This window comes from Eretmochelys imbricata, chromosome 1, assembly GCF_965152235.1.
Source record: "Eretmochelys imbricata isolate rEreImb1 chromosome 1, rEreImb1.hap1, whole genome shotgun sequence".
Classification (NCBI taxonomy): Eukaryota; Metazoa; Chordata; order Testudines; family Cheloniidae; genus Eretmochelys; species Eretmochelys imbricata.
The window spans coordinates 165,583,886-165,609,663 of record NC_135572.1 but is presented as its reverse complement, the minus strand read 5'-3'; the positions used below and the strand labels follow the sequence as shown (position 1 = coordinate 165,609,663).

Genomic DNA, 25,778 nt, shown 5'->3' with positions numbered 1-25,778 from the left:
ACAGACTTACAGGATTATAAGAACAGCCATACTGGGTCAGACCAAAGATCAATCTAGCCCGGTATCCTGTCTTTTGACAGTGGCCAAGGCCAGGTGCTTCAGAGGGAGTGAACAGAACAGGTAATCATCAAGTGATCCATCCCCTGTCACCCATTCCCAGCTTCTGGCAAACAGAGGCTAGGAACACTATCCCTGCCCATCCTGGCTAATAGCCTTTGGGGGACCTATCCACCATGAACTTATCTAGTTCTTTTTTGAACCCTGATTGTTTCTGTAGGAAACAGTATGTAACTGTAGGAAAGTCTCCGGGCCAAACACAGAGTGTGAAAAAGCCAGTGTCCACCAGAGTCAAAAGTTTTTCCTGGCAATTGTGGGGGTCTAAACTTATCAATTTCTGTGTAATTTAAAATTCTGTTTATAAACCCCCCAAAAAACAATATTTTTATAAATTACTGATTACTTTAGATGTCTCAACATTTGGGTGTCCAACTTGAGACGTCTTTAAGGAGGCTGAGTTAGCACGTGGGTGTTCAGCATTTACTGAAAATCAACCCCCCTACAGGGAGTCTTGATGTGAGCAATCAAAAAAAAAATCACTGTTCAATCTTGACCAAGTTTTTAAATGTAAATCTCTTCAGGAATTTGAAGAGCCTCTAGTGATGCCTGACACTTTTGCCAAACAGCAGAGTGAAATTAACAAGGCTAATCAGTTTTACTTCTTTCATTCAAAACCCTTTGGGCAGCAGTGAAGTTTTTAAGAGTCATATCACTTATCTACAGATGTAGACTTGTAAAATTAACAAATTTACAGCCATTAAAGATAACTTAAGACTTACGTCAGCATTCTTCAGCGAACTCTGAACTGTCATTTATTGTCAAAACCCTGTTACCAGAGTGTCCACGTTATCTGATAAATCCCCTTAAAAGAGCATCTGCATCCAGAGAATGAAAAATAAAGGTTTAATTTAATAACTTAAGTCCTCCATTGAAACACTACTAATAGTTTCCCAAGTTATGCTGTCAGTCCATTTTTTTCAGATTCTAATACCCTGATCTGAAATTGTGCAGCCTTCACTTAAGTAACTGAGCGCTAAATTGTAAACTGCTTTCTAACTTTGAACAGTTATTCACACAAGTAATCCTGTTAACTTCACTGGTGAGCAAGGGGTTCATATTCAGGCCTTTTTATCAATACACTAGGACATTTTTAAAGGGGCGGGGGGGGTCAATAGATTCAGTGTTTGAAAAGAATCATGGCTATATGTATTTCTTATATCTGAGAATCATACAGATGTAGGACTGGAGGAGACCTCAAGAGGTCATCTAGTCCTGTCCCCTGCACAGAGGAAGGACTAAGTATTATCTAGACCATCCGTCACATGCGTTTGTCTAACCTTTTCTTAAAAACCTCCAATGTTGGAGATTGCACAACATCCCTAGGTAATTTATTCCAGTGCTTAACTACCTTAATTTTTCCTAGTATCTATTCTAAATCTTCCTTGCTGCAATTTAAGCCCATTATTTCTTCTCCTGTCCTCAGTGGTTAAGGAGAACAGTTTATCAACTCCTTTTTATAACAACCTTTTATGTACTTGGAGACTGTTATCATGACCTCCCACAGTCTTCTCTTCTCCAGACTAAACACACTCCATTTTAAAAAAATCTTTACTCCTAAGTCATGTTTTCTAGACCTTTATTTTTGTTGCTCTCCTCTGGACTTTCTCCAGTTTATCATCATCTTCCTGAAATGTGGTGTCCAGAAGTGGACACAGCACTCTATATTTGAGGCCTTACAGTGCTGAGTAGATAATACTTAGTCCTGCCATGAATGCAGGGGACTGGACTAGATGACCTCTCGGTCCTTTCCAGACCTACGATTCTATGGGTAGAGTGGAAGAAGTACTTCTCACAGTGTTATACAGCCATTTGTAAGTAATCCTCACACCATTCCTCAGAGGGAACAAGAATGGTTAATCCCTGTTTTAAAAGATGAGAGAACTGATAGGGTAGGTGTCTTGCCCATGGTCAGAGTAGGATAGTACCATAGTTAGAAATCGAACCCATAACACCTGACTCAGCCCTGTGCATTAACCACTAGAATGTGTTTTCTCTCAGATGAATAGTGGAACAACATTCCAAGTAGCATTATAGTATACAATCTAAAAATGAAAGTTGCTAATTAGTATGTGGCGGCTCAGAAGTGACCGAACCAAAATTCTTTTGGGGGTGGGGGTTTTCCAGTATGCTGGTCCAAGAGGGAAAAGTGTTTGACAGTTTCATATTAGTGGTACTGCTACAATAGCTCCTAGAGGCAAGTCAGAATCCTCCATTGTGCTAGGTGTTGTATAGACATAACAAGACCGTCTCTGTCCTGAAGAGTTCAGTCTAATTTTGAGACATAAAAAGTGGGGTTAACAAAAAGCAGGCAAAGATAACAGTGATAAGATCGTTTGGATATACAGGCTACATAGTGCACAACTAGATGAGTCTTATCGGGGTTTTTTTGTATATGTATAGTATACAGGTGTGATAATGTGGGAAATCTATGTACAATTTATTAATTGTTTGATATTGAAGAGTCTGTATTTGCATTAGATGGCAAACTCCATTTTGTTAGGCTGTTCTTTGCCTTCCTGCTGTCTTTTTACCCATATAAAATTCTAAGTGTTGGTAGCACAGGGTTAACCATGAAAAAATCGTTAAACTTTTTGGAGTCGTTACACAAGATAGAAAATAGGATTTAAGATTTTGCATTAATTATGGTTTCCGAGGTTAAGAAAATGTTGGACATGCTAGAAGCGAGTCTCTCTAGAAAATTTTCTTTATAAGTTTGAGTAGCGTATGTTCCATCAATGCACTAACAGAGCTGATCTCGTAACAACAGTGGGGCAAGGGGTAAATTGGGAAATTCTCAAAATTACTACCCCTATTAGGGTAGCACATCCATGATCCATTTAAATGTAGAATTGATCACTCTCTTCATTTAAGGCTCTTTGGGAAGTGGTGGTGAGGATTAGCGGGGAACAATGATAAATCAGAGCTCCTCCTCCACACTGTACCCCTTTTATGCCTGTGCTCTATCCAATGTTTCACACGCCATATCTGAATGCCAATTCAAATACCCTAGTTCTCCACACATACACACTTCACCATGGGAAAACTCTGTGTTGCTCTTCTCCATTATGTCACCCACAACACCTTGGCTATTCCATTCACCCACCAATCCTGATAATCCTTCATCTGCCTGAAGGACATAATTAAGTTTACTAGAATGCTGCTCACGTAACTCCATTATATGGGTGTGTTAATGAATTATCAAAATTATTTGATATAAAATAAAAACAAATTTTGGACTAACAATGAGCAGTCATAACTGTTGGCTAATCAAATTTGTGCAATAATCTATATATATTCTCTGAACAATGACAGGAGCAGCACTGTGCCAGGATGCCCTGAGCAGCTGTCCTTCCTTACTGCAATTGCTCAGCAGCTCCCCCACTGCCCGCATGCCACACCATAGTACAGGAAGGAGAACAGTTAGCATCTTTCGCTATTTTGCCTGCTTCCCTGCTAGGTTGTTGGAGCTGCAGGGAGATTGGGATAGGAGTTTTGGGTATGTCTGAGCCTAGGTGAGTGCCTAGGAAAGAATGGCTCTCTTCCCCCACATAGCCATCCAGGAGTGAAAAGGAGAAGCTGAGAACCAACAACCAGTTATAGCTCCCTGCATCTCTGCCCCATCCTGGGGTCCGCTTAATGCGCTCCAGTTGGCAAAATGTTCCCAAGGGACCACTTGGTAGATAGCAATGTGCTCCAGTCACTCACCAGCTCCTGCATGAAGGGTGTGAACTGTAGGAGCTGGCTGTGCCATCTTTAAGCCATATTGGAGTCTCATTCACATTGAGAAGTCACCAGCAAGGGATGTGTGAACAGCTTCCACTTTTTGTACCACCAGAATACTGCAGAAGGAGAGAAGCAGAGCTCAGAATCTACCCCGAAGTATTGATATGTGGCCTCTTGACCTTTTTGATATAATATGTTTTGGTCCTCAGGCTGTAAAGCTTAGACTTCATTGCTGAAGTATGATTTTTTCTCCCCTTCTTTTCTTTGCAAAATAATGCTGTCCCTCAATCTGTTCTTCCTGTTGCCTTGCCATCAACAGCATCCCAGACTCCAGTGACATGCTGTTTGAATCCGTTTGGTTCCAGTGACATAAAGAAAACACCTTGAACAGAGTAGCTGGGGAGCTGCACAAGAAGTTGAATGGAACAGTGCCAGCAATAACATCCTTAACACATTAGTTAAAAAGAAACATGTTGATACTGACAGCCCAGATAACAACTTTCTCATGAAAGGTGACACGTTTCTTTTAGCCAGTAGACTGCTATGTTTTCCAATAGACTTCTTTCCTGCAAGCTTTTTTTCTTCGCATCATTAAAAAAAACTTGAGTGGAGATGAAATCAAATCTTTAGGCAGTTGTTTTTAACAAATTCATTGTCAGTTATGTGAAGCAAAATATATCTTCAGTACTGCCCCGTGTACCCGCTAATAACAGGTTGATGCCCTTGTACCTGTCCCCTCCATGGGAATGTTGCCTATGAAAGTGCCAGTATGAACACGCCTAAGAATGTAATCATGTTCTGTTGCTGCACAGAACCTGTAGGGGAAACATGCAGCTGTGAGGTTAATCTGAGTTTAATAGTGTAAATTTCAAAGCTTGTATGCATTGTTTCTGGAGTGTTAGGAGATCTGGTGCTGGATGTGGTGGCGGGTTTTCTTTTTTCAAAATTGTCTTACTAGTCAGAAATAGTGAGTTGTAGTAGCCTGCACATTTAAGTGGATATTTTCTATCGTTTGAAACTTAAATTACAGGTATGTTAGGAGAACATGTAAAACTTGCAGTTCTCTCCAGACTGAGACTAGACCAAAAAGGATTACTCAGGGTGGCCAAGGGTTCTTTCTTACTCCTCCCAGGAAAACTTTAAAATACCTGCTTTTTTTTTTTTGATTTGACACTAACAAAGATTTTAGTCAAAATAACAGATTGCCTAATATTGTTCATAAATTCTATACTAGAATAACTTGGTAACCACAAGATTCCCCCCCACCCCCCCCAAATTAAAACCAAATAGCACAAAAGCAAAACTACAGCATTTGCATATCCCTTTAAAAGCATACACAGTTTGTGTATATATGTACAAACACACAGTAGATATAACTATGCTACACACTTGACAAATACATAAGACATAACTCTACCCCAAAAAACTTTCCTCCTGATAGTTTAAAAAAAATCCCAAACCACTCAGCATTATAATACAATGAAACTTCTAACTCTAAGAGTTATTCCCTCCCTTTATACATAAGGAATGCTGAGTTTTCAGACCCAACTGCATGTACTGTCAAATCTCTGAAGGTTGCCCTAGAATTTCCTTGGATATAAAATCAAACCTCTCTTTATAACAAGTAAACATTATGCTATCTGTCAACAGCAAACTTAAATTGCAATATCTTTCTAGGGTAGGGGTGGCCAACCTGAGCCTGAGAAGGAGCCAGAATTTACCAATGTACATTGCCAAAGAGCCACAGTAATACATCAGCAGCTCCCCATCCGCTCCACACCACCACCCCCCGGCCCCTGCTCCCAGTGCCTCCCACTCAGCTGTTTTGTGGTGTGCAGGAGGCTGGGGAAGGGGGGGCGGGGATGAGGGCATGGCTGGCTCAGGGGAGGGGGTGGGCAGGGGTGGAGTGGGGGCAGGGTCTGTGGCAGAGCCAGGGGTTGAGAAGTGAGCACCCCCTGGCCCATTGGAAAGTTGGCACCTGTAGCTCGAGCCCTGGAGTTGGTGCCTCTACAAGGAGCCGCATATGAACTTCTGAAGAGCTGCACGTGGCTCCGGAGCCACATGTTGGCCACCCAGTTCTAGGGTATGTTGATCTCTCTCTTGTTCCCTTTTGTTTGCCTCATACTGTATCTCATATATGTCTGTCAGTCTTCAATCTAATTTTTCCAATTGTTCAAGTCTAAATTTCAGCTCTTTCTATATTCATCTCTCTCTTCTTTTCAAGACATTTCTCTGCTTGTGCCCCGCACTACTTGTTTCACTCACAGCCTACCCCACCCCCTTCTTTCTGGTATTCTCTCTATTTGGTACAGCTTTATGCGTTCCTAAGCATCGAGCAGGTCGCTAGTTGTTAGATTTATTTTGTCCATCACTGGTGCATGCAAGGATGCAGTGATAAGCTCGCTCTTCCTGTGGAGTTCCTGAACTACATGTGAGAGATTCTCGCCTTTCAAATGACTGAACTCTGCAATGCTTGCAAGCACCGTGCTGCCCCAGTAGTTATAATCATTGATTTTTTTTTTTTTTAACTTGTAAAATGTGAGTAGGTGAAATGGATTGTTAGTTTGTGTTTTTGTTCCTTTTGCTCTGGTTCTGTCTCTTATCAAGTCTGCTCTTGTGTTCTGGCTGGTTGTAGTTTTCTCTTTTCCCCTCTTAGCCATCGACCTCTGGTTCCCTTTTCTTTCTACTTCTTTTCTTGTCTTTCTGCAAACACTCCCACACAGTAAACAGCTGAGGGGTGCAGGAGCAGCTCCTCTGTTTTGCAGCTCCCTTTCTTCTCAAAGTTTTAAGTGAGTATAAAATTTTCTGTGCCACACTGATTCAGTAGTACATCTATGGAGCTAAGACACGGCTGGAAGACTTTGCATAGGAAACTGTTTTAGCATCTTCTGTTAGCTTCAGAAACCAAATCCAGAATACTTGGGGATGGGAAGAGAGAAATAGAGGCATGGTTTTGTCTGCAGAGTACATGATACTGAAGCAAAAGGTTAAAGTGCTAATCGTTTATAGTTGGAAGGGCTTTGGAAGAATTACTGTTTTATTGACTAAACAGTTAAACGTTAAAATCTAAGTTGTACAATGATACATAATACTGGTTTGCATCAAGTGCAATGATTTTAAACTACTTAGATGGTGAAGGAATTGACACTAATCTTATAGTTTAATTGCAGTTTAGAAGCAGAATTCAAAGTTAGTCAATGTTTATGGAGTGAGATAAGTGTAGTAGTAACTTTCACAGATAGATAACTGATCTATAATCTATTTATCTTATCTTGAGACTAGTCATAGAATCATAGAATATTCGGGTTGGAAGGGACCTCAGGAGGTCATCTAGTCCAACCCCCTGCTCAAAGCAGGACCAATCCCCAATTTTTGCCCCAGATCCCAAATGGCCCCCTCAAGGATTGAACTCACAATCCTGGGTTTAGCAGGCCAATGCTCAAACCACTGAGCTATCTCTCCCCCCAATCTTTGTCTGCGGAGTGTGGTGGAGGTTCAGCTTGCCCCCTGTGGCTCAGGAGGGTGGAGGTGTGGGGTGCTGGGCTCCGGTGCACCTGGAGGGCAGATCGGGCGGAGCAGGGCCTGTGGTTTCCGTTCCGCGTTGCTTGGTGCTGGGTCATTGCACAATCCCCAGCCACGCCGCACAGCGCGCCCGAGAGGGAGTGGGGGGACCAGGCAGATGATCCAGTACCAGGGGGGAGAGGATATATGGTTGTGGGGAGGGAAGGCCTTGGGCTGCACTGGAGGAGTACAGAGCAGGGGTGACACTCCAAAAACCTGCAGCAGAGGGATGGACAGATGGAGAGGGATAGAAGAGGCAGCGAGCCTAACATCTAAAAGGGGAGTGGGGTCGAGTGATTAGAGTGGTGGGGGGGGGGGGGGAAGAGGGGCAAGCCAGGACTCCTGGGTTCTCTCCCTGGCTCTGACTCTCTTGTGTAATCCCTCAGCAGTTACCCAACCCGCCCGTGTGTGGGAGCGAGGGGGTGGGGCCGGGTTGCAATGTGTGGGATGGCCTGGGAGATCCGCTAAGAAAGATGCTTCCGGTGGGTTGTGTGTGGAGGTCACTGCCCGCTGCTGGATAGACTCCTCTAGATCAGAGCCATGGGCCCCTCTAGCCCAGTCTCGGCCTGGGTCAGACCCTGGGAGGCCATCCTCACCTGTTGCCACGGCTATGTCTATTTGTCTCCTGGAATGGTCCATTCCCATGGGTAGCAGTCCAGTGGCAGTGAGTTCCACAGGCCTTGGCACATGCTACATGGGGCGGGAGGACCTTGTGTTGGGAGCAGTGGGAGTGAACTCTGTGCGGTTATGTCTCTGAGCAAGATTGTGAATATTCCAGTGTGGGGGGCGGTGATTGTCCCTCTTTTGGGGGTGGGCTAGCGTGTGCCCTGGGTGTGTCGGGGCACAGATGTCTCCCTAGGGCCAGCTTGGATGATTTCCCATCACGAACCGTCACCATGCTGGTTCCCCCACACGCGGGTGGGCAGTGACGGGCAGGGAGGGGAACAGATGTGATGGATTCGGAAGGAAGCACTTTGGGAAAATCAGTCAAGGGCCTGAGCAGAGGTGGGACACAGACACAGTTACCCCTGCAGCACCCAGGGAGGGGAGTGGGGTCTAGTGGTCACAGCGGGGTGGGGGCCGAGCGCCAGGACCCCTGGGTTCTCTCCCTGGCTCTGGGAGCAGAGTGGGGTCTAGAGGTTAGAACAGGGGGACTGGGATCCAGGACCCCTGGGTTCCATAGTGGCAGCTGTTTTTTCCTGTGTCTCCCTCCCTAGAGATCCCAGCCCAGCCCCCTAGTGGAATGTGAACGGGAGGGAGATTGCCCTGCCACCTCAGAGTCATGATTCGAGCCCCTCCCGCCCGGGGCTCTGACATCATGGAAGCACCCCCCATCACGCCCCAGCCCAAGTCAGAAAGTAGGAGCCCCTCCCCCCATGCGGAAGAAACTAGTGGGTTTCTTGGGGGTCTTTGGCAGAGGTGTCCAGAGGGGCTGGACATCCACCAGACCCCACCCTCCCCATGGCTGCAAGGAGAGACCCCCCTGCACCCTCCTGGACAGTCCCCTGCTAGGAGGGGCCCAGGGCACCCAGAGAGGGTCAGGAGGTGAGATGGGGCTGTGGTGGCAGGGAGGGGGCAGAACTGGGGGCTGGTGCCGGGTCGGGGGCAGGCTACACGAGGGAAAAATCTGCGGCTTTGTTAAATATTTCCCAAGGCTGTGGCTGGATACAGGTTTTTGGAATGACTTTAGGGAAATATTTTGTTTCCAGACAGACTACAGATACCAAATGATGGTACTAAGATGCTCCCCCTGCGCCCATTACCCCAGGGTCCGAGCCTCTTTCCAACCTGCAGGGTAGTTCTCCTCCCAGGCTCCTGCGAGGGTGGGAAGCGCCACCAGCCCCATTTCCTGGATGGGAGAACTGAGGCCCAGAGAGACTGAGTGATGTGCCTGAGGGCACCCAGCAAGTGTGGGGCAGAACAGGGGTCTGGGACTGGATTCTTTTTCTTCAGGAAGTTTCTGCCCTCCTGTCACGGAGTCCCCGGGCGATGCTCTGGAACTACTCCCTACGAAGCCAGTCAGGACTCTGGGGAAGTCTCCTTTCTGTGAACAGACTGTCTCCAGGAGACACAGCTCACACAACTTCCACCTTCCTGGGTCTGACCTCGGAGCATTCAGCATCCTCTGCCCCTCCGTGCACTTCCCACAGCGAGTCCGCCCAGGCATGGGTGCCCCAGCATCTCTCCCATTCCTTGGTGGGAGTTACACCAGGCCCTTCCAGTTTCTCGCCCTCCCTTAGGTCGGAGGTGGTCGATAGCACTCGCATGCCACATGTGGGAAGATTTATGCGGCCCGTGCCTTTTGCCACCCCAAAACCCCCAGGGATCAAACTGGGATCGGGTCTTCTCCCAGTGCTCTAGTCTGGAGGGCTGCAATTCAGGCTCTCTTGGTTAAGAGTCCCCATCTTGACCTGGGCCACATACTGTTCACTTACAGAACTAGCATGGAGACATTCCTTTTCTCAACAACCTTGTCTCCCCAACAAGCTGGCCAAACACAGCCACTTGGTTAGAGGACTGTTTAACTTTCTTAACAGCTTTCACTCCATCTGAGACCTTCTCAAAGCTATCCACACTGGATCTTTCAACAGGAAAGTCAGTGGCTTCATTCACAACAGAAAATTTCTGGCTGTTAAGAACTGAAACTTTCTTGATTTAAAAAGAAAAGGAGTACTTGTGGCACCTTAGAGACTAACCAATTTATTTGAGCATGAACTTTCGTGAGCTACAGCTCACTTCATCGGATGCTTGATTAAGTCACTTTCACACCCTTCAGTTGCAGTAAACTGCTTGCAAAGACTCCATGAGGATTCCTTTCCCTAGGGGCTTTTCTATGCAACAATTCACCCTTCACAGAAATTCTGCCCTTACCCTCTTCACCTAGGGCTTGCTCTAGAGGAACACTTTCCTGAGCAACAACAGACTCTTTCTGGGTCTCACTTATATCCAGAATTACCTCTGGCCCATCAGGCGGATTCCTACACAATCCCCTTTCAGGTAAACTGACAGACTTCCTAGATAAAAGGTTAGAAGCATTCTCCTTCCCTTTGCCACACACAAGCTCAGGAATCTTTTCCTTCTTGCTACAGGTTTCCACAGCCTTAGTAGGTAACACAATCAAATCATCTTTCTGCTCTCCTTGTGCCCTGGTTAGGATCTCACTCTGATTAGACAGAGTTGCTGCATCCTTTCCCAGCCACACACTAGCAACGGGCAAAATACAAGCTCCAGAATTGTCTGGTCTCTGGGATTTTGCATAGACACTAACTGGATGCGACCTAGTTACAGGGCCATTCTCCCTAGCAGACACAAACTTAGGACCATTCCCTTCCTGGGCTTTAGTTGAATCCAGCACCAACTCTGAGACAACTGCACTATTCTCAACCATCACAGGCTGAAAGGCCCCTTCTGTCTGCTCCACAGACAAAGAAGAGCCCGAGACACATTCTCCTTTACCAGACACACAGCTTGGGATCTCACTCCCCTTGTCGCAGACACAGGGCTGTTCACAGACAACTGCTTGGAGACCGGGGTAGCTCCCTCCATAGGCAAGTCAATACCCCTGACAGACACAGGCACATTTCCTCCACCCAGGTAACAGGTAAGGTATAGGGACACTCTCTTCCTTTGTCATTTCTTCTCCTGCTTCCTAAATTACAATTAGATGGGGAACTTCGTTTTCATTACATTGTTTTCACTAGTAGTACTGTGTGTGGTGGTGTTGGGTTTTTTTTTTTTTCCAGTGACAAAAGTGGAGGTAAACACGGTATGTATTAAGTTTAGGAGTGAGGAATCAGCAGAATATCAGAAAAGCTTAAAGAAAGATCATTATCAAATTCAGACAAAAGAAAACTGCTGTTGCAAGTTAATGCCATTCTTTTGGTGCTTTTGTATTTTAATGGTTTTGATAAATTTCTGCTGCTGTTTAAGCAGCCTAAATTATTCTCCCTTCAGTTCTGTTTTCTTTTGCCTTTCTTTTTTTGTCTGGAAAACACAGTGGAATCTAGTAGGACAGGAGGCAGCTCATTCACTGTTTTGTGGCTCTGTCACTGGCCATTGTCCCTCTGGCTCAGTTCATGTCACTTTTTGTGTGGAGTAAGAAAAATGCCCATTTAACTTTTTTTTTTTTTTTTAAAACTCAGACACTCTGGCATTGCTTTAACTTTGAAGAATAAGCAGTATTAAACAAGTGAACATTTTCAGTGGATGCATGGATGATTTAGTTGGGGATTGGTCCTGCTTTGAGCAAGGGGTTGGACTAGATGACCTCCTGAGGTCCCTTCCAGCCCTGATATTCTGTGATTCACTGGAGTTCCCACCAAATAATCCATTTGTGCCTTGTAATTTCCCTTTTGGAGTTGTGTTTACAGTAGTTTAACTTGCACTCTTGTTAGGTTGAATTAACTTGTTTACAGAGTAAGTGCTATGGCTGGGTGCAAAATAGTTTATTTGCATTCTAGTCTTTAGTTTCAATTTTTTTCTTATGTACTTGTAAAATCGCAAGATACTATATGAGTCTGATTGGTGCATCTGAAAGATTCCTGATCAAACAAGATAAAATTAAAATGGCTCCTTGGAGAGAGTGTGCATTTTCATCAGCTGTGGAATTAGATGTCATATTCTTGCACTTGAATACGACAGAGATGTTATACCCAGTGGAAGTAATGTTTTGAGCAACTTGTTCTGCTGTTGCTAGAATCTTGTCTGTTTGTATGGCTGATTTAACCCTCTTCCTTACTACATCACTCTTCCATTATAAATAAGGGTACTTAGATTTTGTGGACATTTTGTTACAAGAGAAAATGTAGCTCTTCACTAATAAAGGCAAACAGGAGAAATGTGTGGGATGTTTCAAAAACAGCGTACATTAGTTTCTCCTCAACTAACAGTTTGTTTATTTTTACATTTATACAATACCACATCTTAGTTACTCTTATTTTTCACATAGCAATTGACTATATAACTATAATAAAGTGTATTTTTAAATAGAAGATCTATTATAATATATCTTTGCAATGAAGATCTATTTATCTTAACATACTTCCTTTCTGTTTTAGGCATCTATTAGCAAGCTAAAAGTGACTGAACCATGGCTCAGTTTCCATCACCTTTTGGGGGTAAGATTTTTGTAGTTTGATTTGTTTTGTTTTTAAATCAGAAAAATTACATTCCTTTCCAAATGCATTCTAGATAGTAATGTCTGAGAGACCAATTCACATAATGTTTAGCCATCTGCTCTTCTGGCACTCTAAGGTGTGACAAAGTGGGTTTTTCCTCCTTATTATGTTGTATGTGAGCCTATGTGAGTCTTACTGTTTTGCATGAATACTGTGTGTACCTCAGTTTTCCTGTGTATTGCACCAATGCCTAGGTGGTGGGAATAAGTGTGTGACTTCTGCTGAGACTCTCGGGGGCAGGTGAGGTGGCTCTAGCTGCTTGCATGTAAGCAATAGATGGTGCCCTTTGTAACCCGAGACCCAGGAGGGGGATGCGACCAGGTGACACTTTGCCTGGGAAGCGAGACAAAGACCAGGAGGACGGGCCAACAGATGTGTCAGAGGCCAGCTGGGCAGTCTGTGGTTGCGGATTCAGAGGGGGGATGGACTTCAAGTAGGAAAGGAGTCAGGCAGGATTGGAAAAGAACTGTCCCCAGGGGCAAGAAGCCCTCCATCCTGCCCCCAATCTCCTAATGGGATCAACACTAGATGGGCAGCATGCTAGCTGGAAGATCACGCCTGAGTCTCAATAGCCCCCACTAGTGGCTCTCAACCTTTCCAGACTATAGTACTGTACTCCTTTCAGGAGTCTGATTTGTCTTGTGTACCCCCAAGTTTCACCTCACTTAAAAACTACTTACTTACAAAATCAGACATAAATATACAAAAGTGTCACAGCCCACTATTACTGAAAAACTGCTTACATTCTCATTTTTACCATATAATTCTAAAATAAATCAATTGGAGTATAAATATTGTACTTACATTTCAGTGTATAGAGCAGTATAAACAAGTCATTGTCTGTGAAATTTTAGTTTGTACTGACTTAGCTAGTGGTTTTTATGTAGCCTCTTGTAAAACTAGGCAAATACCTAGATGGATTCATGTGCCCCCAGGGGTACACATACCCCTGGTTGAGAACCACTGGCCCATACCGACACCCCTATAGTTACACCTCTGACTGTGGAGCTCAGCTGCATCCCCCCTCTGCTTTCATATAGATTGCAGATGGAGGGCACTGAAAACTGTCAACACCAGCTTCCTCCCACTGCCATAAAACCCATCTATCAACCCCTTCCTTCCACTCATGGACCCCTACACATATGCCAGGCTGAGACCTCCAGGGCTAGTCTTAAACTCTGGACTATACTGTTTGTGTCCTGTCACACAAGATAGATAAACTGTTTTATGAACAAGTTCTGTTGAAATAATGTTTGGACCATGTTTATATGAAGTTCTTAAACAGGTGTACATAGTCCTTGAGAATTAGGCATATTTAATTGGGAGTTTTCTTCTCTTGCAGTCTGATCATTTTGTCAATTACATTTTCTGTTTCAAAAAGTAAGTCTGGAACTTAGTGCTCTTTCACTTTTTGATGAATGAAACTAAACGATTATCTTTTAGTGTTCCAGTGTCTGACAACGTACCTTTAAAAAAAAAAACACCACCACCACCACAGATTTGTTAAAAGCTTTAAAGTACTGGCCCAGGTAAACTTAGGCAATGATGTAGAAATAAAGAACAAGATCTAGACAACTTGTTTTTGCAAGTCTGTATCTTTAATGTCCTTTTCAGGAGAACTCTATTTTGTTAGCATTAGATGTCTTTGCTTTCCTGAGATTCTGGCCAGCAGTAGTTAGTTATTACTGCTTCAGCAGAGCTAATAAACATTATATGCTCCTGGAAGTGTTGAAAGACAGTGTTGTATTATCGATTCAAAAATTATGAAGACCAACCTTAGGTGCAGTATTGTGTAATAGTATCTTAAATTCTTCAAGTGAGAGATGAAGTGTTGTAGTGTTGCTGTAAGTATAAGGAAAAGTAACCTAGAGGACAAAAGAAAGAGAAACAAATGCCAAAGTGGTTCAACTAGACAGTGGAAGTAGATTCTGCACATCCGTAGTGAAATCTGGAGAGGGCATTCTTAATGTCACTGTATTGTTTAAAAAAATTAAAAGTAGTTTAATGTGAAACTTACTAAATATTGAACTACAAACTTTAAATATGCTCTGGAGGATCCAAATAGTACAAAATACTCCTACATGTATGCATTTCTCATTCATTCAGGAGTATAGTGTGGGTGTTCTCTTCCTACCTTGTGCTTCTTTGTTGCCTATTTTATGTCCTCTTGCATGTTCACATCCTTCCTGGATGAACACCTGGCATTCATTTCTAGTTCTGTGATGGTACAAACCCATTTAGTGCACGACTGTTGAGGGCTTGTGACACCTCTTCACTGTTTGGTTTAGAAGAGACTGCATCATGTGCTGCGCTGCATGTGCTATTTGAGTGGGATTAGTTTCTTAAATAAGCAAAACCACATGAACTTTCCATGTTTTCTGTCTTTCATTAAACAGACATCTTTTAAATGTTGTGATCACAAATTGCATTACATGTTGTGTGATATTTTAGGTTATAAAATTGCTGAAGCATTGTTTAGGAGTTCATTTCAGTCTTGGTGGTTTGTTATGGTAAGACTGTACATATGGCTGCCTATTTAAGGATATGTATGAATGCAACTGTAGATGAGTTGGATTTGAGATTATTTTTAATCTATTCTAATACTTAAATTTTCATAGGCAAATTAATTCTGCTAGTACCACCAAGTCACAGGATTAAAATGTTAAAACTTTGTGTATTGAAGACTTGAGGGGGGAAAAGTAGTGTATCTTTTATGTACTTGTTTCTGACTTCTATATTTTCTTTCTACACCAGGCAACCTGGATATCTGGGCCATAACTGTGGAAGAGAGAGCTAAACATGATCAGCAGTTCCATAGTCTGAAACCAACATCTGGATTTATCACTGGTAATTAGATAGTTTTCACATCCAATTCCATTTAATAATATCTAGAATTCATAGTCAATAAGTATGTACAAAAATTCATGGGAAAAATGCAGGCAAGATTTTATTCATACTGTTTTTCAACTCTCTTGTATCTCTCTGTCACATCAACTCCATCCCTTTTTGAATATTGCTGAAAACCTTGTATCTTCTCCCTGGTCTATACCACTTGATTTTTCTCTTGTCATTCTTGAAGTCAGTCCTGGTTCTCTAAAGCATTGCTACTCTATCTTGTAGAACTGCTTGTTACTACACAATAATCATTGTCATAGACTCAGAACCACAGAATCATAGTGTGATGACTTGATGTCACTTAAGTTTGGTGACTGGCACCATTGCGATACCTTGTCATGTTGATTGATCAGTATATGCAAAAGACAGTCTAATTGTAAGTTGCACCTTTTTAAAGAAAATCTGTTTAACAATTTAGTTAAACCAGTGCAAACCTCTGTATGGACAGCCTTTTATATCTGTTTACAAGTGGCTTATATCAGTTTAGCTTGTGAGGATTAAGCAATAAATCCACACACATGGCTTATACAGGTCTTTTAAACCACTGCAGATTGGGCTTAATGCCACAGAGTGATATCAAGATCTTGTTCTGTGGCTGCTTGGTGGCTCTGTTTGGATCTTCCCTTTCTCACTGCAGCTACACGTGGAAAAAGAGAATGGAGGGTGATGTGTTGCCTCCCTTGCTATCTACCTGTTAGGAGGCATTCAAGAGTCTCTGATCAAACCTGTGGTCTTGAGCGTCTCATCTGTGGTCCTAAAGAGCCACATGTTCCTCTCCTGGCACAGGTTGATTATTGCTGCCCCTCATATGACATTGTACAAAAATCTGGTGTGGTTCTGGGTGTAACTTAATTTTGTAAAAAATTTGATAAGTAATACTACTTGTAGTCTTTCTACTCCTTTCCTTCATAGATTATAAAATTTCCTTTTCAGGGACCTAATCCTACTGCACCTAATCCTAATGTGCTGTCTTGTCTTTCCCATCCTTACTCACCTACCTTTACCAACCTGGGCTGAAAATGGGAAATTACCTCAAAAAATTTGCTATTGCGTTTCTCAATGGCTAATTAGTCTCAAATGATAACTGAAGAGTCCCTTACTCAGTTTGTGCTGACTGGTCTGTATTGTACCTTAAATACCCATGAAAAAATTGAATGTTTTATGTTTGTATTGATGGGAAATAGTGTTTCCTGTGGAGAAAGTGTGTGCTTCCTTGATTTCACTAGGCAGATGACTCCAACAAAGAAAGAGCTTTTAAACATGGATTGGGCAGCAGGAACCATATGTTTCCTATTGTCCATCTCCATAGATTTTCCTGGAAAATTTTAGTGTCAAGTTAACTTAAAATGGAAGCAACTGGTGCAAATTTAAATATTAAAGCATGGGGTGGATATCTCCCCAATAGATACCCTTGATTCACCAGTACCTAAAATTAATCTGTAGTATTGCTTGTAGCTTGCTAAGTAATAAACTGAATTTAAATAATATTCTGTATTATATCATGTTACAATATATACCTTTTAATGTTGCTCTCTTTTGAATGTTTTGTGTTGTAATTTAACTTTTAGCGCTGTCTTCTCCTGGATATTATTAGCAGTCTTTTTGAAATGATGCCTTACTAATTTATTTTACAGGTGATCAAGCTAGAAACTTTTTTTTCCAATCTGGGTTACCTCAACCGGTGTTAGCACAAATATGGCAAGTATATTAAAAAAAAATCTTCAACTATATTGGAGCAAGGAATTCAATTACACAACCTTTACACTTAACATGCTGCTATTTAAAATCACTTGCTTTGCTCAGCCTAAAAGTCAACAAGACAAAAGCCTTTGTTGCTATGATCCAGCTGTGAATTTTTTTTAAAGTTACTAATATATTTAGTATGCCTCTTGCTGGAGGTGGCCATCTTATTGAAAAGTGATATTTGTAACCAAGCGGTGGTTTGGTAAGAAATGTAAGAAGAGACCATATAAAATGTTTCCAGCTTTGTTATTAATATAGTCATAAAATGCAACAATTAGGTTTTTTTTAAATACTTAAGATACTAGATATACTAATGGGACTGTTAAACCAGACCTGCACAATTGTCATAACATTTATAATCTGCATAAAATCTACTCATCATAGTTCAGTGATAATGGAGTTTAAGGTGGGAGAGGAGGAACAATGATTTTTTTTATTTCTGGGTGAGTGAACAAATTTGCAAAGCTGTGTTAAACTGCTAATAAACCCATTTGGAAACTGGCATCTAGTTTCTTCATGTAGGGCTTTCAAATTGCTACTGTTCCAAAACTTCGACTCAGAAATGCTAATTTTAATGAAAATCTTGAAGAAAATATATTTTCTTGCTAATTGACTTCCCTTCGAAACTGAGCAAAATGAATGTGATTTTTTCGTTTGCACAGTGCACTGGCAGTGGGGGGTGGGGAGAGGAGGGATCACTGTGTTGACATGGTATCTACACAGATGAAAGTTAACATTAACCAGTAAATACAATGCGTTGTTTTCCATGGTGTCTCCTTATTGCAGCCACTCTTATACTAGTAGAAATGTCTCCGTATTCCATTCCCTTAGGGAAAAGAGTGGCTCTCTATGAAAAAGGAGAGTCATCTTGCAAGAAGACAGCTGCTTTGGAAATGAGTATCTGCCCTCTTGCTGCTTTATGACAAGGCTTGAAAGAGAGGGTGTGTGGGTGTTCTTTTGTTTCATTTTTGGTCTTCGAAATATAAGGCAAATCACATTTGGCCTTATTTTGCTGGAAGACTTGTTGAAGGTTTCAAGTGTCCATTTAAAATTTCTCTCCTCTTAATTAAAGAGGATGGAATCTTTAGTCTTAAGACATTCTTTCTCTAAAACTGTTCACTAGGCATTCGTTTTAAATGTGTTGTTAAAACTAAACAGTTGTAAATAGTCTGAGGGCCTGTCGAAATAAACATTCAGTGCGAAGAAAGCTAGGGTGTAAATCTATCTGTGTGGACCCTGCTACTGTGCATTCAAAAGTTCTCTCATGTGCATTGACCTACTCCTGTTTCAAAGCTGAGTAGATCAAAGTGCACTGGGCAACTTTTAGTGCACAGTAACAAGGTCCACAGGAACAGCTGGTGCCTGGAACTCTCGTGTGCTTTAGATTTGCTGTGCATTTAGCTGTTCGTCTAGATATACCCTGACTAAAAATCTCTTCCCCTCTGAGTTATTTAAACTTTGTCTATTGAGAGATTATCATTCCACTAGTTCTGTAGTTATAGAGACTAGACCTGATTTTTGTAACTTACAAAAAACAAGAAGCAGAAATAAAACTTTAATATATTAAGGCACCTCTCTAAATCATAAGGTAAGGGAGAACCCTTTTTTCTTCTTCGAGAGGTGTCCCTGTGGATGCTCCACTGTAAGTGTTAGTGTGCTCCTACACCGTTGTTTGGAGATTTTTACAGCAGTACCCATATTGGCCGTGCATGCACAGAGCCTGCCTCACATACCAGTCTTGACTTAATAGTGTGCATGTGCGGCTGAACTCCTGAGTTCCTTCTCTACCATCCCCAGCCAGAGTCAGACCTACAGTAGACTCATTAAAACTTTCTCTCAGTCTACATCCTTTTTTCCCTTAGTTTAGCATTCTACTTACTAGATATGTTCATCCCTAAAAAAAATTTGTTCCCGCTTGTTCCTCTCAGCCTCCAGCGGACACTGATATGCCTGGCTCCCCAGGATTTAAGCAGTGCACTATGTGCAGGGATGCCATCCCTATCTCGGATGGTCACTCCCAGTGTATAAAATGCCTGGGGGAGTCCCTCATTCTTCAAAAATGTGCCTATTGTTCCAAATTAAAATCCAGGTCACGTAAAGACAGAGAACTCTGCCTGAAAATGATTCTTGGGCAGAAGTCACTCGGACCTGCTTCTGACCCAGGTACAGACTCCTCAGTGAATCACAGCCCTCCCGCCTCCAAAAAGGACAAAAGAGAAAACGCCCGCCTACCTTACCCAGAAGGGAAACATTGCAAGCAAAAAGGTTGCCGAGCAGGTCTATTTCTTCTATGCAGACCTTCTCTCAGCTCAGCACCTTTGATGTGCTGGGTTCCTCCGGCATCACACTAATCCCGCCTCTGGCTGCGGCGACAGCGCAAGCTCTCGGTGCCGAGGCTTCCGGCTTCCAGTTGCCTGCCTCTCTCATGGCACCGTTCGGCACTGCAATGGACATGGTGCCAGCACAGAGGAACAGACCCGGGCTGCGCTTACCTCCCCGGCACCACCAACCTCAGCACATGCATTGAGCGCTACGGTGTAGAGAACGTCGGTGCCGAGCAACCCTCCAGTGCCGGAGGCACTCCTAACAGAGGGGTTTCCTCTCACACAGGCTCTCCGGCACTGCGGTTGATTCATTCACCAGACCTGCAGGAGTCACCTAACCTACAGTCACCTCTACTTGGCACCTTTTTTTTTCCCCGGATATTCACATGTGGTCCGGATAGCTGTCTCCTGCTGTATCTCCCTTTTCTAGTGATGAGGATGCCATAGTGCAGGGAGACTTTTCACCATACCAGTTCTCCCAGTCAGACCCAAATCAGCACTGGTCACACAAAATCTAGGTCTTTGTTCATCAAAGACCTCCCTCCCTGGTATACGAACCCATGGATGGCACCACCTATGCCCTTTCCCAGTCAGTGGCAATACTGAGGTCCATGGGCAACATATAAGCGATCCCATTATGATAGCCAAGAAGCCAGAAATAGGAACAATACCACCTCGCTGCCACCAGTGTATACAGCTACAAATGAGACAACAACAACAAGCTGTTATTCCACACTTCGATGAACATGCTATACATGCTTTCCCAACCCTTCTGGAGCCCATATCCACACAGGAGGAGGCTATACTGGCTGCCCCACCAACACTGTCGGATGATTTCTTAAAATTTCAAGATCTCTTCAAAAGAGTCGCCAATGAGTTGAGGATTAATCTAGAGGAAGTTTCTGAAAACCAATATGGGTTGACTGACATTCTGCAACCTACCTCCACATCCAAGATTGCCTTACCTATAAATTCAGCCATTATGGATCCCGCCAAAACCATATGGCAGACACCAGCCACTAGCACACCTACCTGTAAGCGAGCTGACAGGAAATATTTTATTCCTTCCAAAGGGTTGGAGTTCTTTTTTACTCACATAGCCAAACTCATTGGTAGTAGAGGCAGCTAGCCACAAGAACAAACACCAATTTGCCCGTTCTACCCCAACTGTTAAAGACAGTAAAAGGCTGGACCTGCTTGATCGTAAAGTGTATGCTTCGTCCACATTACAATTCCGGATATCTAATTATTCTGTCTCTGAGGGACAAATCATCTCCTGTGCCTCACTACAAGCTGTGCTTGATGTTGCTAATACAGCTGCACGGTCCACTGCTACAGCAGTCATGATGCGTCGAGCTTCATGGCTTTCATAGTCTTCTTTTCTCCGCGCTGTTCAGAATACCAACGAAGATCTCCCTTTTGATGGTGGAAAACTATTTGCCAGTAACACCAACAACGTACTTCACTCCATGAAGGACTCGAGAGTGACATTACAGTCTCTCTGTATCCAAACCTCTGTGTCGGGTTCCCTCCCCACTCTGAACTCTGGGGTACAGATGTGGGGACCTGCATGAAAGACCCCCTAAGCTTATTTCTATCATCTTAGGTTAAAAACTTCCCCAAGGCACAAATCCTTCCTTGTCCTTGGATGGGTACTGCTGCCACCACCACGTGAGGTAGACAAAGATTCAAGAAAAGGACCATTTGGAGTTCCTGTTTCCCCAAAATATTCCCCCAAACCCCTTCACCTCCTTTCCTGGGGAGGCTTGAGAATAATGTACCAACCAATGAGTAAGGTGAGCATAGACCAGACCCTTGGGTTTTTAGGACACTAAAAACCGATCAGACACCCTGCAAAATAGGAGGAGACAATATAGATACCAACCTTATCAATGTCCATGCTACCTGACGTATACTCAACAAAGTCATAGACCATATGAACAACAACATCAGCGACCAAGATGTTACAGCGACCATTGCTGTAACAATTCATCGGCTCCATGTCAGCCCCCTCCCACAAATAAACAAATTTGAAGATGTGGTTGAGGATATAGAAAACATCATCCCTACTTCAGTGCCTATTCCCTTTCTATCTTTGCCCCCCACCCCCCTGTCCTTTTTCAGGGACCCCGCTCACTAACAACTGCTCCGCCAAGAGGTGCATCACCTCTTCCAATTAGGAACAGTGGAACCAGTGCCCGACCAACACAGAGGAAAAGGGTTGTACTCCCATTACTTTCAACAGAAAAGAAAACTGGGGATGGCGACCCATTCTTGACCTCAGATGCTTCAACAAATTCATTATTTAAAAAAAAAAACCACCTCAAAATGGTGACTCTTGCAACCATAATCCCAGCACTGAAGCAGGGAGATGGGTTTGCAGACCTCACCCTGCAGGGCGCTTATGTTCATGTGACCATACATACTGCCCATAGACATTTTATTCACTTTGTTCTGGGCTCACAACACTACCAGTACAGGGTCCTACCTTTCGGCCTCTCGCCTGCGCCTCATGTCTTTTCCAAACTCCTCGCAGTTGTAACACCTCATCTCAAAAGGCATGGAATCATAATTTTTACTTGCCTCAACAACTATCTTTTCAAAGCCAGGACCCTCCAAGAAGCCATTCAGTCCACACAACAGACAATCCAATGTTTCCATGCTCTTGGCCTGCAAATGAACAAAGAAAATCTACACTCACACCCACCCCACAACTGGAGTTCATAGGAACACATTTCAACTCGCATAAAAGAATAGCACCTCTCCCACTCCACCTTCTCAACGCCATCAACAGTCCACAGGTGACTGCATGAGATTGCCTACAACTCCTAGGCCACATGGCCTCTTGCACTTTTGTTGTCAGGAACGCTCGCCTCTTCATGAGGTGTTTCCGAAGTTGGATGACCACTGCCTACAGACCGAATGTCCAATGTTCTTCAGAGTCAAGGATACCCTCCACTGGTGGACATTGCCTCACAACCTTTGCTCCGGGGTCCCCTTTCTGCAGGACGTCCCACCAGTTATCATAACTACGGACGCATCCCTTATGAGATAGGGAGTACACATGCCCCACGTAACCGGGCGCAGACTCACCGGCGGCGCCTCTTGCTGGTCGTCTCAGGGAATTAGCGTTCCAGCCTCCGGAGCGCCCTCTTCAGTGTCTCGCCTTGCTGCTGGTTCCTGTGTCCCTCCCAGGACCCCGGTGCCCCTTTCACTGGGTGCTGCCCCCTGGCAGTACCCCACAGTTCTGGGTCTTCCCCTCCCAGAGGAACCCCCAACCCACTATCCCTACCTTGCCTTAGTTGTAGGCTCCTGCCAGTCTCCAGCTAGCCCCCACGCCCTGGGGCAGACTGCAGTATGAGCCACTCATCACAGGCAAGGTTGGGTTTGGACCTGCTGCCTCTGTCTAATCTTGGGCTGTTCCCTGCAACCCCAGTACCTGTTGGACCTAATGCTAGGCTACAGCCTGGGGCTCCTGCCTGGAGTTCCCCCAGCTCCTCAGGCCCTTCCCCAGCCCTGCTCCAATCTAGGTATTCTGCTTAGGTCCCTGCAGCCAGGTCCCTCGCTCTCAGAAGCTAGAGAGAGTGTCTCTTCTGCTCCTGGCTTCCCTGGCTTTTATAAGGCCCACTGGGTCTGTTAGGGGCGTGGCCCCCAGCTGCAGCTGCTCTGCCAATCAGCCCAGCCCTTCCCCTGCATCAGCCATCTCCCAGGGCTATCTTAAACCCCTCTGGGCCAGAGCGGGTGTCCACCCCGCTACACCCCGCCCCAAACCCTCACGCCTGGGGGAAGGGGGGCCTCTTGGCCAGGGCTCCCCAGAACTAGCCCTCCAGGGTCGCCCCTCCAGGCTCACACACCACCTCTCTGAGGCCTCCCAGGCCCGGGAGATCTCCCGGACCTGGGTCTCCACCCTCTGGCGGGCCCGTTCCGCAGCCTCAAGTCACATTCTTAATTCCGGGTCCCCCAGAGCCTCTTCTGTCTCTGTATTGATCGCCGCTATTCCCTGTCCTATCCCAACCTGGGTCCCGGCCTCCTGCTGGGCCTAGTCCGTTTGGGTTTCCCTGTCACAGACCTCCCTGGTGATGGTCTGGGTCCCGCCTGCTCGCAGCTCTTCCCCTGCCCCAGCCCTCTCCCAGGGCTATCTTAGACCCCTCTGGGCCTGAGCAGGTGTCCACCCCGCTACACCCCAATACACTGTCCAGGGGCTTTCGTCTCCTGCCAAGAAGTCCCTTCACATCAACGTCTAGATCTCTGAACGCTATGCAATGCCTGCCTCCAATTTCTTCCCTTCATACAAAACCAACGAGTCAGGATAATGACTGACAACATTGCCTGCATGTTCTATGTAAACAGGCAAGGGGTGGGGTGTGTGATGCCATTCCCTTTCTACAGAAACGATGAAACGGTGGAACTCGTGTCTCAGACACAATGTCTGAATATCAGCTGCATACTTACCTGGCTCTCTCAATACCACCACAGATGACCACAGCAGAAGATTTCCCACAGACAACGAATGGGAACTAAACGAGGATATAGTACTAGACATATTTCACACATGGGAATACCCAACCACAGACCTTTTCACAACTGCAGCAAATAAGATATGCCCAACATTTTGTTCCAGAGCGGAACTAGGCAAACACTCCTCAGGGGATGCGTTCATGTTCCCATGGAACACCGACCTAACATATGCATTTCCCCGATACCACTCATACACAAAGTACTGATAAAAATACGAACAGACCAAGCCAGGGTCATAACGATTGCCCCAACATGACCCAGACAGGCATGGTACTCTTTCCTTGTCAAGATGGTGCTTTCCGCACCCATCCCACTACCCCCTGCCCGAATCTCTTGTCCCAACAACACGGTCTACTACTCCAACCCAGTTTAACCACGTTATACCTCAAGGTTTGGCTCCTTCATGGTTCTCTCATGCCGAGCAAACTTTCTCGGAGCAGGTTCAAAATGTACTCCTTCATAGCACAACAAATTCTATATGCACCACCTACCTTCATAACTGGACAAGATTTACACAGTGGTGGGCTGCCACAGAAACCGCTCCTTTTTTCCATGCCTCTCCCACTAATCCTCAACTATCTGTTAGAGATTAAACTTTCTGGATTCTCCCTGAGTTCCATCAAAGTCCATTTGGCCACAGTTACAATGTTCCATGGTGCCACCAACAGTAGGCCTATCTTTGCTCACCCCATTACTAAGCGATTCCTTAAGGGACCCCAAACCCTATACCCAGACATCAAATGGCTTAATCCACCTTGGAACCTTCTCCTAGTCTTAAACTTAACATGCCTAATCCAAAAACCATTTGAACCATTAGCGACATGTTCCCCCTACATCTCTCTATGAAAACTGTATTTCTAGTAGCAATTACCTCTGCAAAATGCACAGGAGAAATTGCAGCACTCATGGCTGATCCACCATACGCCATATTTTTTAAGCACAAAGTCACCCTGTGCTTACTCCCCAGAATTCTACCAAAGGTGCACTCATCTTTCCACGTCAGTGAGCCTATCCATCTCCCTACCTTTTTCCATAACCACATACAAATTCCTTTGGATCTACAATGCACACTTTAGACCTGCGCAGAGCTTTGTCCTTCTACTTGGACAGGGTTAAAACCTTTAGGCATTCCGACAAGCTATTCGTCCCCATTGCAGAATGCTCTAAGGGCTCATCAGTCTCTAACCACAGACTTTCCAACTGGGTTTCGAGTTGCATTTGGCTCTATCAATTACAGAATGTGACTCCCCCTACTTTTATCAGGACTCGCTCCACCAGATCCATGGCAGCCTCAGTGGCCTTTCTATGTAATGTCGCCCTTAAGGACATTTTCAGAGCTGCCATTTGGGCTTCTGAAAATACGTTTGCAAAACATTATGCTCTTACACAGGGACCCATCACCGATACACGTGTGGGCAGAGCTGTTCTATCTACTGCATTTCTTCCAGATCTGAAGTCCCTACCTCCTTGAGAGATACTGCTTTTCAGTCACCTACAGTGGAACACCCACAGGGGAAGAAGGAGAAGGAGAAGAAAAGTTACTCACCTGTGCAGTAACTAACTGTTCTTCAAGATGAGTGTCCCTGTGGGTGCTCCACTCTCCACCCTCCTCCCCTCTACATCGGAGCTGGGACGGCCTCCATTGTAGAGAAGCAACTGAGGAGTTTGGCCGCGTATGCACACTATTAAGACTGGTGTGTGAGGCAGGCTCCGCGCATGT

General features: G+C 44.4%; 1 protein-coding gene across 5 annotated transcripts in view; it reads left to right on the top strand.

Moving 5' to 3' along the window:
* Positions 1–25,778, top strand: part of ITSN1 (intersectin 1) — a 226,089-nt gene that overhangs the window by 33,601 nt on the left and 166,710 nt on the right. For all 5 annotated transcript variants that reach the window (XM_077818952.1, XM_077818938.1, XM_077818930.1 and 2 more), the window contains 3 exons: positions 12,459–12,518; positions 15,333–15,425; positions 17,108–17,171. In XM_077818952.1, coding sequence (XP_077675078.1) covers positions 12,491–12,518; positions 15,333–15,425; positions 17,108–17,171 — 185 coding nt within the window. In that variant the 5' untranslated portion in view covers positions 12,459–12,490. The remainder of the gene's footprint in view (positions 1–12,458; positions 12,519–15,332; positions 15,426–17,107; positions 17,172–25,778) is intronic.